Source organism: Entelurus aequoreus, linkage group LG28, assembly GCF_033978785.1.
Source record: "Entelurus aequoreus isolate RoL-2023_Sb linkage group LG28, RoL_Eaeq_v1.1, whole genome shotgun sequence".
In the NCBI taxonomy this organism is placed as follows: domain Eukaryota; kingdom Metazoa; phylum Chordata; class Actinopteri; order Syngnathiformes; family Syngnathidae; genus Entelurus; species Entelurus aequoreus.
Window position 1 is genome coordinate 23,053,437 of NC_084758.1, and position 19,863 is coordinate 23,073,299.

Here is a 19,863-nt window from a genome sequence, read left to right on the forward strand (position 1 = left end):
TTTCTTGTTCTATTGGCAGATAAGTTTGCTTAGTTCAAGTAAAATACCCCTAATTTTTGTATTTGTTTTCTTGTTTTTGAACACTGACTTTTTGCAGTGCGATAGTCAGAGCCATTCTGAAGATGCCTAAGTAGACTGGTTAAGTACAACAGTTTTTTGTGTTCTTTATGTTCAATGTTGTTAAAAATAAAAAAGTAAAAATACAAGTTTAAATGAGTTTGTATTTTATTTCTGTGGTTTAAGGTAAGATAAGATAATCCTTTATTGATCCCACAACAGGGAAAATTGGGTTACTTTGTTTACGCGTTTCAAATATTGGTAAAAGAGAAAATTAATTTTCTTGAAAAGTGGAACATTTGTTATCCTGGTATTAATAGTACTGTGATTCTGTATGGTATCCATCCTTAGTTAAAACTACCGTATTTTCCGGACTATAAGTCACAGTTTTTTTCATAGTTTGGCCGGGGGTGCGGCTTATACTCAGGAGCGACTTATGTGTGCAATTATTAACACATTACCGTAAAATATCAAATAATATTATTTAGCTCATTCACTTAAGAGACTAGACGTATAAGATTTCATGGGATTTAGCGATTAGGAGTGACAGATTGTTTGGTAAACGTATAGCATGTTCTATATGTTATAGTTATTTGAATGACTCTTACCACAATATGTTACGTTAACATACCAGGCACGTTCTCAGTTGGTTATTTATGCCTCATATAACGTACACTTATTCAGCCTGTTGTTCACTATTCTTTATTTATTTTAAATTGCCTTTCAAATGTCTATTCTTGGTGTTGGGTTTTATCAAATATATTTACCCCAAAAATGCGACTTATACTCCAGTGCGACTTATATATGTTTTTTTCCTTCTTTATTATGAATTTTCGGCAGGTGCGACTTATACTCCGGTGCGACTTATACTCCGAAAAATACGATAATATATTTTTCCAAAAACAACATCTGGTTTAGTGTTCCTTAGGTTGACATTTTTATACAGGATGATTATAAAACATTATTACCTTAAAGTATGATTCACATTCAGAATGTTCCATCCTTCTATATATGGTAGACAACTTCATTACTGCTAAATAGCAGTTTTCAGTAATGTCACAGAAGATGCAGGATTTGCTTTAACATATAAGTGGTGAAACTTCCTATAAGGGGACAGCTGTAGTGCTGTATTCTGAGGATCATGTCATATTTAATTTGAACTTTTAATTTTTTAAATGGTCCTCAGTAGTCACGTACAAATACCGTAATTTTCGGACTATAAGTCGCAGTTTTTTTCATAGTTTGGCCGGGGGTGCGACTTATACTCAGGAGCGACTTATGTGTGCAATTATTAACACATTACCGTAAAATATCAAATAATATTATTTAGCTCATTCACGTAAGAGACTAGACGTATAAGATTTCATGGGATTTAGCGATTAGGAGTGACAGATTGTTTGGTAAACGTATAGCATGTTCTATATGTTATAGTTATTTGAATGACTCTTACCATAATATGTTACGTTAACATACCAGGCACGTTCTCAGTTGGTTATTTATGCCTCATATAACGTACACTTATGCAGCCTGTTGTTCACTATTCTTTATTTATTTTAAATTACCTTTCAAATGTCTATTCTTGGTGTTGGCTTTTATCAAATAAATTTCCCCCAAAAATGCGACTTATACTCCAGTGCGACTTATATATGTTTTTTTCCTTCTTTATTATGAATTTTCGGCAGGTGCGACTTATACTCCGGTGCGACTTATACTCCGAAAAATACGATAATATATTTTTCCAAAAACAACATCTGGTTTAGTGTTCCTTAGGATGACATTTTCATACAGCATGATTATAAAACGTTATTATCTTAAAGTACGATTCACATTCAGAATGTTCCATCCTTCTATATATGGTAGACAACTTCATTACTGCTAAATAGCAGTTTTCAGTAATGTCACAGAAGATGCAGGATTTGCTTTAACATTTAAGTGGTGAAACTTCCTATAAGAGGACAGCTATAGTGCTGTATTCTGAGGATCATGTCATATTTAATTTGAACTTTATTTATTTTTAGTTTTTTTTAAATGGTCCTCAGTATTCACGTACACATTTGTGAGAATTATGCAAAATTATTTAAATTTGGTCCCCATGAACCATAATAACTAATTTTCCCCCAGAGTCCCCAGTAAGAATGATCAGCACATTACTTCATCAATCCAGAGATTTAAAGACGTGTATGAGCTAACTGGGCATTTTACCTAATTTGTTTAATGCCTCCACAACCTGTAGAAAGGGTGGTCCCCACAAGTGATGATCAAAAACTTGGTCCCCATTCCAAATTATAAGCAGTATGTGTGCGTGTGTGTGTGCGTGTGTGTGTGTGTGTGTGTGTGTGTGAAGTGCCGCACTCGCAAACATCAGAGAGGGTTAGACGGTTGTTTTGTTCGCCGCTTCAGATCGCATTTGAGTGGCAGACGCAAGTAACTCACACGGAGATCAAAAACGCATCTCTCGATCGGGTGTTACTTCAGATGCATAATTAAAATGTGCCGTACCAACAAGTAGCGTTAACAGTTTATACTGGAGACGCGTTCGGCCTGCAGGGTACGTACACCTTTTACCATGGCCAAATTCGAGCACTTTTAAAAAGGACTTTCAAGATCAATTTTCCCTGTGTTTCCAGTGCCCTTCGAAAGGCAAAAACCAGTGTGAATCAACCCATAGCCTTGTTGTTTGAGGTCACAAAATGCTGTCTATAGGAAAAATAGGGAAAATCTGCTAAAATCTAAGCCTAACATTGAAGCAGCAGTTCTCATTACCGGAATGGGGCATAGAAAATGAAGCAGTGTGACTATTCGATATCATTAGTGTTTGCAAACGTGTCTCCATTTGTGTTGTTTTTCACATTTCTTGTTCTTTTTCTTACTTACAGCACTCAGTGACATCGAACAGCACGGATTGATTCACAGCGTATTTGTGCTTGGTAAACTGCATAATGGGATATAAATACATGTGCCTTCAAAATGTCTATTTCACTCATTTAGTAACAAAACTGTTGCACATTAATAAGGATAATACATTCAAGGAAAATACTGTGTTTGTTTCACAACACCTCAGTCACCTTTCATTGAGCATATATAGCCTTATAACTGTGGATATGATAACAAATGAACAAAAAGACAAAGGTTAACCTTTTTTGCGTTCACTGAGGTAGCCAGACAAGTTAAGTAGACAACGGAAATAATAGAGCAAGAAATGCATACAACCGTGTTGTGTAAAAACTACAAAATCATTCATATTAATTCAGCTCTAAGTGGTGAAAAAGGTTACAAATTATACATTACATGACCTTCACAGTACAATAACGGACTCATAATTTCCATCCAATGTTCATTAAAACGACAACCTCCCGGCATGATGCACCGATGCACCACTGTCCTCTTGGGGGCGACACAGAGCCGTATATACATGACAACAACCTAATGTAAGGGCTCGTGCAAAGCTGACAGATCAAGTGTGTAGCTTTAAATTTTAAGGAAACTTAGTTGATTTTGTTTCCATTTTATAATTAGCCTATTGAGTCAGACTGCCGAGAAATATGATGCACATTTCCAAGCATTTACAAGCGCTTCACCCAAAATTCAAGCATTTTTCAAACCTTGAAAACACAACATAAAAATCCAAGCATTTTCAAAGATTTTAAGCACCCGTACGAACCCTGGGCCTGGGGATGACACCATATCGGTCGGCAGGTTGAGTTCAAAAAAACGTTTTGTCCTAATAAATACTAAAGCGCTGTCGTATACAGTAGTTTTACTCAACTGGCGGCCCGCTGAACATCACCCAAATAGGCTTGATGAAACAATTCAAACTAGGGTTGATCATGTATGCAGTACTCCCGCCATTCCACAGGGGGCAACAGCGAGGCATGTGTCACGAGGAAGCAGCAGTGGGGTGAGTAGAATAAGACAACTCATTCAAACCTGAAAACATATCTAAATAAATTGCAAAAATCTGACTTTTAACAACGACTGCACAACCAGTGGTGTGCAGTCAGCTGGCTTAACATAACCAGAAATCATGATCATAATTAAAGGCCTACTGAAATGAATTTTTTTTATTTAAACGGGGATAGCAGATCTATTCTATGTGTCATACTTGATCATTTCGCGATATTGCCATATTTTTGCTGAAAGGATTTAGTATAGAACAACGACGATAAAGATCGCAACTTTTGGTATCTGATAAAAAAAAAGGCTTGCCCCTACCGGAAGTAGCGTGACGTAGTCAATTGAACATATACGCAAAGTTCCCTATTGTTTACAATGATGGCCGCATGAAGTGAGAGAGATTCGGACCGAGAAAGCGACAATTTCCCCATTAATTTGAGCGAGGATGAAAGATTTGTGGATGAGTAAAGTGCAAGTAAAGGACTAGTGGGGAGTTGAAGCTATTCAGATAGGGAAGATGCTGTGAGAGCCGGGGGTGACCTGATATTCAGCTGGGAATGACTACAACAGTAAATAAACACAAGACATATATATACTCTATTAGCCACAACACAACCAGGCTTATATTTAATATGCCACAAATTAATCCTGCATAAAAACACCTACGTGTTTGTTATGCTAGCTCCTAGCTCCTCTGCTAGCTCCTAGCTCCATAGAACGCGCCAATACAATTCAAACACCTGATCAACACACACAATCACTCAGCCCAAAAGACCGTTCACCTAACCCAAGGTTCATAAAGCTTATATATTTTTAAAAAGTTACGTATGTGACGCGCACATACGGTCAAGCTATCAAATATTTAGCAGCCAAGGCTGCATACTCACGGTACCTGATATTCAGCTGGGAATGACTACAACAGTAAATAAACACAAGACATATATATACTCTATTAGCCACAACACAAACAGGCTTATATTTAATATGACACAAATTAATCCTGCATAAAAACACCTACGTGTTTGTTATGCTAGCTCCTAGCTCCTCTGCTAGCTCCTAGCTCCATAGAACATGCCAATACAATTCAAACACCTGATCAACACACACAATCACTCAGCCCAAAAGACAGTTCACCTAACCCAATGTTCATAAAGCTTATATATTTTTAAAAAGTTACGTACGTGACGCGCACATACGGTCAAGCTATCAAATGTTTAGCAGCCAAGGCTGCATACTCACGGTACCTGGTATTCAGCTGGGAATGACTAAAACAGTAAATAAACACAAGACATATATTTACTCTATTAGCCACAACACAACCAGGCTTATATTTAATATGCCACAAATTAATCCTGCATAAAAACACCTACGTCTTTGTTATGCTAGCTCCTAGCTCCTATGCTAGCTCCTAGCTCCATAGAACATGCCAATACAATTCAAACACCTGATCAACACACACAATCACTCAGCCCAAAAGACCGTTCACCTAACCCAAGGTTCATAAAGCTTATATATTTTAAAAAAGTTACGTACATACGCAAAAAAAAAGTTGCGCACATACGGTCAAGCGATCAAATGTTTAGAAGCCAAAGCTGCATACTCACGGTAGCACGTCTGCGTCTTTGTCATCCAAATCAAAGTAATCCTGGTAAGAGTCTGTGTTGTCCCAGTTCTCTACAGGCGTCTGTGTATCGAAGTCAAAAGTCCTCCTGGTTAGAGTCTCTGTTATCCGAGTTCTTCCATCTTGACTGCATCTTTCGGGAATGTAAACAAAGACGCGCCGGCTGTGTACTGTTGTGGCTGACTACGTTCGAAAAATACGTCCGTTTCGCACCAACAACTTTCTTCTTTGCTTGCTCAGCTTCTTTCTCCATAATGCAATGAACATAATTGCAACAGATTCACGAACACAGATGTCCAGAATACTGTGGAATTATGAAATGAAAACAGAGCTTTTTCGTATTGGCTTCAATGTGGAAGGCATATCCGTGTTCCCCGGGCTACGTCACGCGCATACGTCATCCTCAGAGGCGTTTCGAACCGGAAGTTTAGCGGCAAATTTAAAATGTCACTTTATAAGTTAACCCGGCCGTATTGGCATGTGTAACAATGTTAAGATTTCATCATTGATATATAAACTATCAGACTGCGTGGTCGGTAGTAGTGGGTTTCAGTAGGCCTTTAAAGATACAAGTAATTTTTAAATGTACTCTCCCTAAATATCTAAAAGTATTCATATTCTCTTCATGTCATATTATGCTCGTTCCAGTGCTCTTGTTTTTAGGTTATATAGTTGTTATCCAATCAGAATTCAGCTAACTTATGTTGCCATGCTGTACGAAATCTGCCCGAGGCCTTCAGAATCCACAATGCGGGCGTCTGTGCACTGTAAGTGAACGGGCACATACAGTTGATAGATAATTGCGATAGCCAATCAGATCACAAGTTGTCAGTAAGGCCTTCTAGCTGGCTTAAGGCAGATATACAGGTATATAGTGATGTTATGAGCTAGGTAGCATAATAACTGCATTACCCAGCATGCCACAGTAGTGAAGAGCATGCGCAGTAGCCCCATTTCGGTTAAATGATGAGCACGCTGTGGAGTAAACTGTAAGAAGTCTTTTATGATTAGACAAGACAACACACATATTTGCAAGGCCATTTTCAAGAAGGATATTTAAAGAGAAACCACATCTTGTGAGACCATGTCGGCCAATTCGGGAAGCTCGAATGGGTGCTACAAATTGTGAGTTCAGATATTGAATTTATTTATTTTTTCACGTTTAATATGTTTTTTTTTTGCAATTTTCATTTTGACAGTACCACATAAGATATGTTTTAATTGCTGATGTGGGTTTATTGATTTTTCAATGCGCCAGAAAATAACCCGTTTTGTACACAGTTGATGTGATCCAATGCAAAGTAGTGTGTAAATGTGTTCCTGTATACCGTATTTTTCAGAGTATAAGTCGCTCCAAAGTATAAGTGCACCGGCCGAAAATACATAATAAAGAAGGAAAAAAAACATATATAAGTCGCACTGGTGTATAAGTCACATTTTTTGGGGACATTTATTTGATGAAACCAAACACTAAGAATAGATATTTGAAAGGCAATTTAAAATAAATAAAGAATAGTGAACAACAGGCTGAATAAGTGTACGTTATATGAGGCATAAATAACCAACTGAGAACGTGCCTGGTATGTTAACGTAACATATTATGGTAAGAGTCATTCAAATAACTATAACATATAGAACATGCTATACGTTTACCAAACAATCTGTCACTCCTAATCGCTAAATCCCATGAAATCTTATACGTCTAGTCTCTTACGTGAATGAGCTAAATATTATTTGATATTTTACGGTAATGTGTTAATAATTTCACACATAAGTCGCTCCTGAGTATAAGTCGCACCAAACTATGAAAAAAACATATATAAGTCGCACTGGTGTATAAGTCACATTTTTTGGGGACATTTATTTGATGAAACCAAACACTAAGAATAGATATTTGAAAGGCAATTTAAAATAAATAAAGAATAGTGAACAACAGGCTGAATAAGTGTACGTTATATGAGGCATAAATAACCAACTGAGAACGTGCCTGGTATGTTAACGTAACATATTATGGTAAGAGTCATTCAAATAACTATAACATATAGAACATGCTATACGTTTACCAAACAATCTGTCACTCCTAATCGCTAAATCCCATGAAATCTTATACGTCTAGTCTCTTACGTGAATGAGCTAAATATTATTTGATATTTTACGGTAATGTGTTAATAATTTCACACATAAGTCGCTCCTGAGTATAAGTCGCACCAAACTATGAAAAAAACTGCGACTTATAGTCCGAATAATACGGTAGTATTTATCCAGCAAAGGTCATGTGGTGACATGAATGATGGTATTTTGAGAGGTAATCATTGGACACAGGACATCACTGAAGGCATAGTTGGGAAATGCACGTCCCACCACTGTGGACAACAAAGTATGAATGTTCTGCCCCGCGCAAGTGCTCGAGTCATTGTTTGCTGTAGGACCTTTTAAGCGACGGACACATTGATCCAGACAAGAAGCAACGACGGTAGAAATCCCAGCGTGTAAGCTTTGTCACCAAACTTGGTAAAATATTTGTAAGTAGATATTGTGCATAAATATATTTAGTTTGTTTTGTATTGAAACGGCTGACTCTGGCTATCATGTAGCGCTAAATTTGACCAGTCAAGGGCGATAAACTCTACACATTAGACTTAATTGTGATGAGTCACATTCATTGTGTGCAATGTTTGATGTGGATGTTTCATTTTTATATAGGGTAAACATCTGCAGTTTGTCTGAACATATTCATACACAACCTATTAATATAAAATACACAATGGACGTTACACTTTTGTTTATTTTATGTTTAAATTTTCAGTCATACAAACCTAAATGAAGGAAGAAACGTACAGAAATAAAACTGAGGAAGAAAATAATTCAACAAAACTTCTGGAGCTTCTGTTTCTTTATGCTTTTAACTAGCTGCATACCCCGGAAATGAGTAGCGAGGGCAGAATAATTAATTTATTGAGAGTGCAGTGTGAACGCCGATGTGTTTACTTTGCAATTCATTAAACACAATCTCAAAGGAATATAACCTTTTTAAGCACTTTCTGACAAAACATCCACATTTCGTGGAGCCTTGGGCTCTTGAAACTGCGGCCCTCTTCATTATGTAGTTGAATAGCCCTGCAGTAGATGAACTTAGAGCGCCAAAAAATATCTTAGCTGTGGTCCGTATTGGTAGCAGCGGAACTCAGTTGTAATACAGTTTTCCACTACTTGTGGTAGCAATGGCAATATCAAACAAACAGAAGTCTCGAGCTAAAGTCACAGAGAAGTTTAAGCGCAAAAATATGACTAAAGTGGTGAAGTGGTACTTTCATTTTAATTTAGTGAGGAATCTTTTTTTAACAATTTAGTTTATTTTAGCACAACATTATTTTGTATATTATTATACAGTATGTTTATACTTATTTTTCTAATCAGCCTGACCTGACCCTAACAATTGCGTTATTATGTCCGATAATGGCCTTTTGCCGATATGCGATATGCCGATATTGTCCAACTCTTTAATTACCGATACCGATATCAACCGATATATACAGTCGTGGAATTAACACATTATTATGCCTAATTTGGACAACCAGGTATGGTGAAGATAAGGTACTTTTTAAAAAAAGTAATCAAATAAAATAAGATAAATAAATTAAAAACATTTTCTTGAATAAAAAAGAAAGTAAAACAATATAAAAACAGTTACATAGAAACTAGTAATTAATGAAAATTTGTAAAATTAACCTTTAAATGTTAGTATTATTAGTGGACCAGCAGCACGCACAATCATGTGTGCTTACGGACTGTATCCCTTGCAGACTGTATTGATATATATTGATATATAATGTAGGAACCAGAATATTAATAACAGAAAGAAACAACCCTTTTGTGTGAATGAGTGTGAATTAGTGTAAATGGGGGAGGGAGGTTTTTTGGGTTGGTGCACTAATTGTAAGTGTATCTTGTGTTTTTTATGTGGATTTAATAAAAAATAAAAAAATAAACCAAAAAAAAAATAAAAAAAACGATACTGATAATAAAAAAAATGATACCGATAATTTCCGATATTACATTTTAATGCATTTATCGGCCGATAATATCGGCAGACCGATATTATCGGACATCCCTACATAATAACATTCGTAAATAACACACATTTTCATATCACTTGACAAGTTGGCAGTCTGTAAGAAGGTTATATATAATTATTGAATACAATTAAATCGAGAAAAAAGATGACTAAGTAAGTGTTAATATTTGAATTAGTCTCAGGCTCCTCTGTAATGGAAAAGTTGGGCCCAGGGGTCAAAAAGGTTAAGAACTCCTGGTGTAGACAGAGCTTTTTTTTTTCAGAATGTTGTAACTCTGACAAAATAGACAACAATCAAATGTCCACTGCAGAGGATGCAGGTTCTCAATAACATACAAAATAAGAACAATAGTGAAGAGAGAGTAAAATGATCATAATAATTGTTACCTTTGTGTTGGACTGGAACCCCAAAATGCAAGAACAGTAGGTGTGCAGGTAATATAATTTATCACCGCAAAATATAAATGTAAAAAAGTAAACAGGCGTGTAAAACGCAAAGCAAGTCTCAAGCAATAGGACTGGCAGCCATCATCCTGGGCAGGAACAGGCGTGTCATGATTAGCCAATAAGGCACAGGTGAGGAAACCAGCACCCAGACCGGAGAAAAGTGGAAAAAAAAGAGGCATACAGGAAATGGAAACCAAAATAAGAGCGCTGGACAGGAAATAAGATAAAATGGAGAAACATGACAAAACAAAGTCCAAACCTGTCATGACAAAAATAATACAAATAATAATAGCCATCACTAAAATAACATTGACAATATAATCACTATCCAGTAATAATATTATGTTTGTTATCGTTTAAACTTAAAAAAAAAACAAACTAATAATAATAATATAAGGGAACATTTAGATAAAATATTAAATGATGCATTCAGGAACTTTGTGTTCCATACCTTCAGTTTGCTAATTTCAGTGTTTGCTGAAAATAAGTACTGTAAATTCCGGACAATATGCCGCTGCTATTTTTCCTACACTTTGATCCCTTAGGCTTGTAAAATGGTGTGGCTAATTTATGGATTTTTCTTCGCAAAGAGTTTTCATGAAACACAGGCAAAAACATTGAGAAGGTGCGTTATTGTTTGTGCTGTGGTGCCATCTTTTGGACGGGTTCACTCACTGCAGGTGCTGCGCGGTGAACGTCTACAGTATTGCCTTCTGTTTAGTGCGTTAAACCGGAAGTGCAAGGGCTGTTCCGTCTTGTAGTTATCTGAAGCGTTGCTACTCGTACGGATTCTTCATTAATCACTCCCGAGCAACGTTTGTAGGTTTTATAATATAACTAAAACAATTCTTAAAAACTAAACAGTCTCATGTGTGATGTCTGTACACTGCAAAAACAGAAATGTAAGTAAGATTAAATATTTCAAATAAGGGTGATATTTGCTTATTTTCTGTCTGATAAAATAATTCTTCTCACTAAACGAAAATATTTTATGTTAGTGTTTTACTTGTTTTAAGTGTTTTGGTCCTAAATGATCTCAGTAAGATATTACAGCTTGTTGCTGAGATTTGATGACCTATATTGAGTAAAACATGCTTGAAACTAGAATATCAACTGTTGCAAAGCTGTGTCATCAACACTCACAAGTATAAAACTACTTTTTTAAAGTAATCATTTCTTATTTCAAGCATGAAAAAAAAAAAATCATGACTTTGACACAATTGTGTCTCATAATTAAAACGGATGACGGCCAAATGGACTTTGCTGTTTTATTTTCAATGAAACAATAGAAAATATGTACTCATATAGTAGTACAGTTGGCACAGTACAGTAAACTGACAGTTAATATTTAAACATTTAACATGTGACATTTCAAACTATTTTGAACAGAAATAGTTCAAGCACATTCAGATAAATCCTTCAAAATTACAATTTAAAAAAATTTGGCCGGGGGCCGGACTGTATATATGTGCAATAATTAAATGAAAGAGCACGCACTTAGCGCGATGATGTCATGTTATCGATGGAAAAATGCATTTTTAGACAATATGATTTGGCTGAGCGGCTAGGAGACCCCGAGAGTAACAAGCGGTTGCCTTGTTGCCTTTCCATTAAGAACAATAAATTAGTTTTTAGTATACGTTTGCTGGTGTCAAGAAATGTAATGCCGAGTGCATATCATTATGTCAAGATAATGGCACGAGCATTTACTTAATTTAAGAATATTTTTCAACATATTAAGCAAAAAGGTCTCTTTTTTTTTCTACCAAGAAAACTGCACTTGTTATTAGTGAGAATATACTTATTTAAGGTATTTTTGGGTTCATTGAAGTTAGCTAATTTTACTTGTTTTGGAAGGTCTTGAAAAGCTGAATTTTCTTGTTCTATTGGCAGATAATTTTGTTTAGTTCAAATAAAATACCTCTAATTTTTGTATGTTTTTTTTCTTGTTTTTGAACACTGACTTTTTGCAGTGTAGGAGTGTTTTGATTCATATTTGCACATGTTAGCACATTAGCATTAGCTAATAATAATGGATTAGATTTATACAGCACTTTTCTAGACACTCAAAGCGCTACACAGAGAACTGAGAACCCATCATTCATTCACTCTACATTCACACTCGGTGGTGGTAAGCTACATTTGTAGCCACAGCTGCCCTGGGGTAGACTAATAGTAGTAAATTCACCAAAACGTCTCTGTGGAGTTATTGAATCTGTTTAGCTGATTGGCGAGTTAGCTTCCGCAGCTAGTGGGTCCATGACGATGACTTCTGTTTTGTTTGATCAGCCGTTTTACTGCCGTGTAACAGACACCGTTTGGAAAAAAATAGGGTATGTAAATAAACATTTACTAAATACTGTAAATTTACTGTTATGTAAATAAAACATTTCACAACTGCCAAAAGTATTTGGCCACCCATCCAAATGATGAGAATCAGGTGTCATAATCACTTGGCCCGGCCACAGGTGTATAAAATCAAGCACTTAGGCATGGAGACTCTTTCTACAAACATTTGTGAAAGAATGGGCCGCTCTCAGTGATTTCCAGCATGGAACTGCCATAGGATGCCACCTGTGCAACAAACCCAGTCGAAAATGTCCTCGTTCCTAAATATTCCAAAGTCAACTTCCGGCTGTATTATAAGAAAATGGAAGAGTTTGGGAACAACAGCAACTCAGCCACCAAGTGGTAGGCCACGTAAACTGACAGAGAGGGGTCAGTGGATGCTGAAGCACATAGTGCAAAGACTTTTTTGCGCAGTCAGTTGCTACAGCGCTCCAAACTGCATGTGACCTTCCAATTAGCCCACGTACAGTACGCAGAGAGCTTCATGGAATGGGTTTCCATGGCCGAGCAGCTGTGTCTAAGCCATGCATCACCAAGTCCAATGCAAAGCGTCGGATGCAGTGGTGTAAAGCACTTCGCCACTGGACTCTAGAGCAGTAGAGACACCTTCTCTGGAGTGATGAATCACACTTTTCCATCTGGCAATCTGATGGACGAGTCTGGGTTTGAAAGTTGCCAGGAGAACGGTACATTTCGGACTGTGAAATTTGGTGGAGGAGGAATTATGGTGTGGGGTTGTTTTTCAGGAGTTGGGCTTCCTCTTCCAACATGACTGTGCACCGGTGCACAAAGCAAGATCCATAAAGACATGGATGACAGAGTTCGGTGTGGATGAACTTGACTGGCCTGCACAGAGTCCTGACCTGAACCCGATAGAACACCTTTGAGATGAATTAGAACGGAGACTGAGAGCCAGGCCTTCTCCACCAACATCAGTGTGTGACCTCACCAATGCGCTTTTGGAAGAATGGTGGAAAATTCCTATAAACACACCTTACCAGAAGAGATGAAGCTGTAATAGCTGCAAAAGGTGGACCAACATCATATTGAACCCTATGGGTTAGGACTGGGATGGCACTTCAAGTTCATATGTGAGTCAGGGCAGGTGGCCAAATACTTTTGGCAATATAGTGTATCTGCAGCTAATATATAAAAACATATTTTTTCCCTACAATTTTATGAGTGCTCTATAGTCCGGAAAATACAGTAGCTTCTTTTCAAGGGAGCATTCATACAAACCAGGGCAATCAGGAAGAAAGGGCCTGGACTCCCCAAGGGCTTATCTGTTTTATACCAAAAAGCAGGCCTGCCAGTGGAAGATGTGTTGTGGAAGACAACATTTTAACGAAAAAAAAAAAAAAAAAAGAGGGTAAGCAAACATAATCGTGGGGGAGTGAGGAAGCCTTCGATTCTGATCATCCAATTAAAAATGGGCATGCAGGAATCGGGAAGTAAGGGAGTGAGGAGGTGGATGTGTGAATACAGCCAACAAGTGAATATATGGAGTGTAGAATGACTTTGGTGCAAGGACATGGACAACACGCTATTTATGGGGGTGCTAACAGCGCTATACACACGTGAAAGATGCACCGGCCGTGCCATCTTTCAATATTGCTTCACGTCAAACTCCATGAGCTTCCCTTGCAAGACACACAACCAAAGTGCTCGGAATTGGGTTAAGGCCGAGGAAGAAGTCATTTTCAGCGCTGGAAATTGAAGGTTTTGCTCGGCGAGAAATGTTTTCAAAGGCCGGAAAAAAAAGAAATGCAATCCACCTCGGAGATGATAGGATTACATCGGAGAAAGCTTCAATGCAGAAATCCAACTTAAGAAGATTGACCCTTTATTAAATCAAACGCTCTCGCAGCCACTCATGCCTGTTGTATAATGCACCGTTCTTTTGCACTCTTATACAATGAATTCACACTGAGATGGTGTAAAAAAAAAAAAAGGTAGATGAATAATTAAACAACACTCTGCGATGTACCATACATTGAATTACTGCTATTACAGGGTGGATTGTGCTCCAGATAAGTTAATAGGGTGGACGGAAGAGTCAACCCACTAATAACCCGGCTTCTGAGGTAGTATCACACATGTGACGAGGGCGGGACTTAAAGGGGAACTGCACTTTTTGGGGGAATTCTGCCTATCGTTCATAATCCCTATGAGAGACAAATGAGTGGGTCCATGACCATGACTTCTGTTTTGTTTGATCAGCCGTTTTACTGCCATGTTACAGACACTGTTTGGAAACAATTAAGGTAGGTAAATAAACATTTACAGTATTTTTCGTTGTAAATAACACATTACACAATATATATATATATATATATATATATATATATATATATATATATATATATATATATATATATATATATATATATATATATATATATATACATATATATACTGTATATATATATATATATATATATATATATATATATATAAGTGGCTTATAATTAGAGATGTCCGATAATATTGGCCTGCCGATATTATCGGCCGATAAATGGTTGATCGGTATCGTTTTTTTTTTATTATCGTTTTATTTTATTTTATTTTTTTATTAGATCAACATAAAAAACACAAGATACACTTACAATTAGTGCACCAACCCAAAAAACCTCCCTCCCCCATGTGCACTCATTCACACAAAAGGGTTGTTTCTTTCTGTTATTAATATTCTGGTTCCTACATTATATATCAATATATATCAATACAGTCTGCAGGGATACAGTCCGTAAGCACACATGATTGTGCGTGCTGCTGGTCCACTAATAGTACTAACCTTTAACAGTTAATTTGACTCATTTTCATTAAATACTAGTTTCTATGTAACTGTTATATTGTTTTACTTTCTTTTTTATTCAAGAAAATGTTTTTAATTGATTTATCTTTTTTTAAATTTTTTTAAAAGGACCTTATCTTCACCATACCTGGTTGTCCAAATTAGGCATATTAATGTGTTAATTCCACGACTGTATACATCGGTATCGGTAATTAAGAGTTGGACAATATCGGATATCGGCAAAAAAGCCATTATCAGACATCCCTACTTATAATATTCTTTAAAATTTAGTGGATGGGTGGGTGCGCTCTATAGTCCGGAATATACGGTATTTATTCATGATTTTATTTGAACTTGCACAGTACGGTGCTATAATTAAGGAGGCCACGGGGAAGACCCGGGTCACGTTGGGAAGACTATGTCTCCCGGCTGGCCTGGGAACGCCTCGGGATCCCCCGGGAGGAGCTGGACCAAGTAGCTGGGGAGAGGGAAGTCTGGGCTTCCCTGCTTAGGCTGCTGCCCCCGCGACCCGACCTCGGATAAGCGGAAGAAGATGGATGGATGGATGGATGTCTATTGTGTATTTGACATAACAAAGAGGGCCACAGTTTCAAGAGCCCAAGGGCCGGACAGCGAAATTAGATGTTTTGTCAGAAAGTGCCTTTGTCGGTTATTTTTCTTTGAGACTGTGTTTACTTAATTGCAAAGTAAACGCATCGACTTTTCCACTGCACTGTCGATAATTTCATTAGTCTGCCCTCGCTAGTCCTTTCCAGCGTGTGCAGCTACTTAACAAAATGATGTTCCTTCTTTTGAATTATTTTCCTTCCTTAGTGTTATTTCTTTACACTTCTTCATTTAGGCTTGTAAGACTGAAAATATCGAAAACAGAGCATTCATCGGCAGTGCGCTTTATAATCCAGTTCGCCCTATGGTCCGGAAAATACGGTATACTGATACTAATAACTTACTTATTTAATTATATGTATAACATTTTAAACCTTTTGAGTAAAAAAAAAATCATGCGTTATAGCCAAGTATGCAAATTACATGTCGACATCATATTGTCGCTGCCCCTGGCCAAAACCACAAATAGAACACAGAATAGAAAGGCATGGTCAATATGACCATCTGTGAAATAGTATGCCTCTTTTAGGGTGAAAAGCGGACTCCCTAAAACGAGCAGAAAGGGCCACAAGTGCTGTGCAAGAAACATTAAACCGTCCTCTTTTGTTCTGTGTTTGTGTGGATTTACCTGAGACTCCAGGGCCTGGATCTTCCCCTCCAGCTCTTTGATTCTCTCCTCTTTCTTTTGAGACTCGGCCTGGGCCTCCTGCCGCGCGCTGAACTCCTCGTCAAACTGCAAAGGAAAGGAGGACACGGATATGTCATATGCATAACCGCCGTGATGAAAAACGGCCGGGGCTGGCGAGCGGCGGGGCGTCTCCGTAAAGGGAGCTCGGCCTCAGGGCACATCAACAGACACCAAAAAACACACCGAGTCTTAGTTGTTGTTTTTTTACACTGCGGAATCTTTCTATTTGTGGTCTTCAAATCCCCGGGAGTCCTGTTGTCCTTTCTCTTGGTTTCAGGACTGCTTTTCATACATGTTGATGGACTTAACCTTTGCACAAACCATGACATGTCAGCACAATGACTCCACAGGCCCAGCAGGGTGCACACGGCCTCGAAAAGAGACACAGCCAGGAGCGCCTTGGTGTCACATTTATGGGGGCCGACTGTTCTAATAGTACGCATTAACCCTTGTGCAAGAAGACGGACTATACTCAAAGGATCTAAAAGGGACCCGCTCATTAGAATGTCATAAGTGGGGATGTAACGGTATTATAAATACCGCGGTATTTCGGTTTCAAAGTCTTCTCAATAATACCGTGAAGTGTGACCGTTTCAAAGGGAAAATTGGTATGTGTCGTTTTTTTCTGGAGTTTTAGAGTTAGCAGGATCAGTAAAAAAAAAACAGGAAGTGAAGTGTGTTTGGACATATCGTGGATAAAAATAATTGTTTTTTGGGGGGCTTTAAATCTGTCCGTAACTGGTTGAGTAATGTTGCTAACAGACAGACGAACAAGACTAGGCCAAAACCTAACATTTTTTGGTGGAGGTAAGAAAGTCTGCGTTCTGCAGAGCGAAGCGCGCCACTTTCGTTTCGAGCGTTTCCGAGGCGACACATAGCCAGCCCGTCACCCCAAAAAAAAAATTCAATGCGGGAAATTATGGTACCTCCATGGCGAGTTGTGGATAAAAGTAATTGTTTTTTTTGGGCTTTAAATCCGTCTGTAACTGGTTGAGTTGTGTTGCTAACAAACAGGCAAACAAGCCGAGACCAAAACCTAACATTTTTTGTGGCGGAGTTAAGAAAGTCTGCGTTCTGCAAAGCGAAGAGCGCCACTTTCGTTTCGAGCGTTTCCGAGGCGACACAGAGCCAGCCCATCAAAATGTTCAATGCGGGAAATTACGGTACCTCCATGGTGAGTCGTGGATAAAAGGAATTGTTTTTTTTGGGCTTTAAATCTGTCTGTAACTGGTTGAGTTGTGTTGCTAACAAACAGGCAAACAAGCCTAGGCCAAAACCTGACCTTTTTTGACGGAGGTAAGAAAGTCTGCGTTCGTTTCGAGCGTTTCCGAGGCAACACAGAGCCAGCCCGTCAAAATGTCGTCAAAATGTCGTCAAAATGTTCAATGCAGGAAATTACGGTTCCTCCATGGCGAGTCGTGGTAAAAAGAATTGTTTTTTTGGGGCTTTAAATCTGTCTGTAACTGGTAGTTATGTTGCTAACAAACAGGCAAACAAGCCTAGGCCAAAACCTACATTTTTTTGGCGGAGGTAAGAAAGTCTGCGTTCTGCAAAGCGAAGAGCGCCACTTTCGTTTCGAGCGTTTCCGAGGCGACACAGCCCATCAAAATGTTCAATGCGGGAAATTACGGTACCTCCATGGTGAGTCGTGGATAAAAGGAATTGTTTTTTTTGGGCTTTAAATCTGTCTGTAACTGGTTGAGTTGTGTTGCTAACAAACAGGCAAACAAGCCTAGGCCAAAACCTGACCTTTTTTGACGGAGGTAAGAAAGTCTGCGTTCGTTTCGAGCGTTTCCGAGGCAACACAAAGCCAGCCCGTCAAAATGTCGTCAAAATGTTCAATGCAGGAAATTGCGGTTCCTCCATGGCGAGTCGTGGTAAAAATAATTGGTTTTGTGGGGCTTTAAATCTGTCTGTAACTGGTAGTTATGTTGCTAACAAACAGGCAAACAAGCCTAGGCCAAAACCTACATTTTTTTGGCGGAGGTAAGAAAGTCTGCGTTCTGCAAAGCGAAGAGCACCACTTTCGTTTCGAGCGTTTCCGAGGCGACACATAGCCAGCCCGTCACCCCCAAAAAAAATTTCAATGCGGGAAATTATGGTACCTCCATGGCGAGTTGTGGATAAAAGGAATTGTTTTTTTTGGCCTTTAAATCTGTCCGTAACTGGTTGAATTATGTTGCTAACAAACAGGCAAACAAGCCTAGACCAAAACCTAACATTTTTTGTGGCGGAGTTAAGAAAGTCTGCGTTCTGCAAAGCGAAGGGCGCCACTTTCGTTTCGAGCGTTTCCGAGGCGACACAGAGCCAGCCCGTCTTCCCAAAAAAATGTTCAATGCGGGAAATTACGGTACCTCCATGGTGAGTCGTGGATAAAAGGAATTGTTTTTTTTGGGCTTTAAATCTGTCTGTAACTGGTTGAGTTGTGTTGCTAACAAACAGGCAAACAAGCCTAGGCCAAAACCTGACCTTTTTTGACGGAGGTAAGAAAGTCTGCATTCGTTTCGAGCGTTTCCGAGGCAACACAGAGCCAGCCCGTCAAAATGTCGTCAAAATGTTCAGTGCAGGAAATTACGGTTCCTCCATGGCGAGTCGTGGTAAAAATAATAGTTTTTTTGGGGCTTTAAATCTGTCTGTAACTGGTAGTTATGTTGCTAACAAACAGGCAAACAAGCCTAGGCCAAAACCTACATTTTTTTGGCGGAGGTAAGAAAGTCTGCGTTCTGCAAAGCGAAGAGCACCACTTTCGTTTCGAGCGTTTCCGAGGCGACACAGAGCCAGCCCGTCTTCCCAAAAAAATGTTCAATGCGGGAAATTACGGTACCTCCATGGTGAGTCGTGGATAAAAGGAATTGTTTTTTTTGGGCTTTAAATCTGTCTGTAACTGGTTGAGTTGTGTTGCTAACAAACAGGCAAACAAGCCTAGGCCAAAACCTGACCTTTTTTGACGGAGGTAAGAAAGTCTGCATTCGTTTCGAGCGTTTCCGAGGCAACACAGAGCCAGCCCGTCAAAATGTCGTCAAAATGTTCAGTGCAGGAAATTACGGTTCCTCCATGGCGAGTCGTGGTAAAAATAATAGTTTTTTTGGGGCTTTAAATCTGTCTGTAACTGGTAGTTATGTTGCTAACAAACAGGCAAACAAGCCTAGGCCAAAACCTACATTTTTTTGGCGGAGGTAAGAAAGTCTGCGTTCTGCAAAGCGAAGAGCACCACTTTCGTTTCGAGCGTTTCCGAGGCGACACAGAGCCAGCCCATCAAAATGTTCAATGAGGGAAATTACGGTACCTCCATGGTGAGTCGTGGATAAAAG

General features: G+C 38.5%; 1 protein-coding gene across 4 annotated transcripts in view; it reads right to left on the reverse strand.

The window, feature by feature from the left end:
• The window catches only part of diaph2 (diaphanous-related formin 2), a 1,018,926-nt gene that overhangs the window by 606,601 nt on the left and 392,462 nt on the right, over window positions 1-19,863 (reverse strand). For all 4 annotated transcript variants that reach the window (XM_062039765.1, XM_062039764.1, XM_062039766.1 and 1 more), the window contains one exon: window positions 16,493-16,597. In XM_062039765.1, coding sequence (XP_061895749.1) covers window positions 16,493-16,597 — 105 coding nt within the window. The remainder of the gene's footprint in view (window positions 1-16,492; window positions 16,598-19,863) is intronic.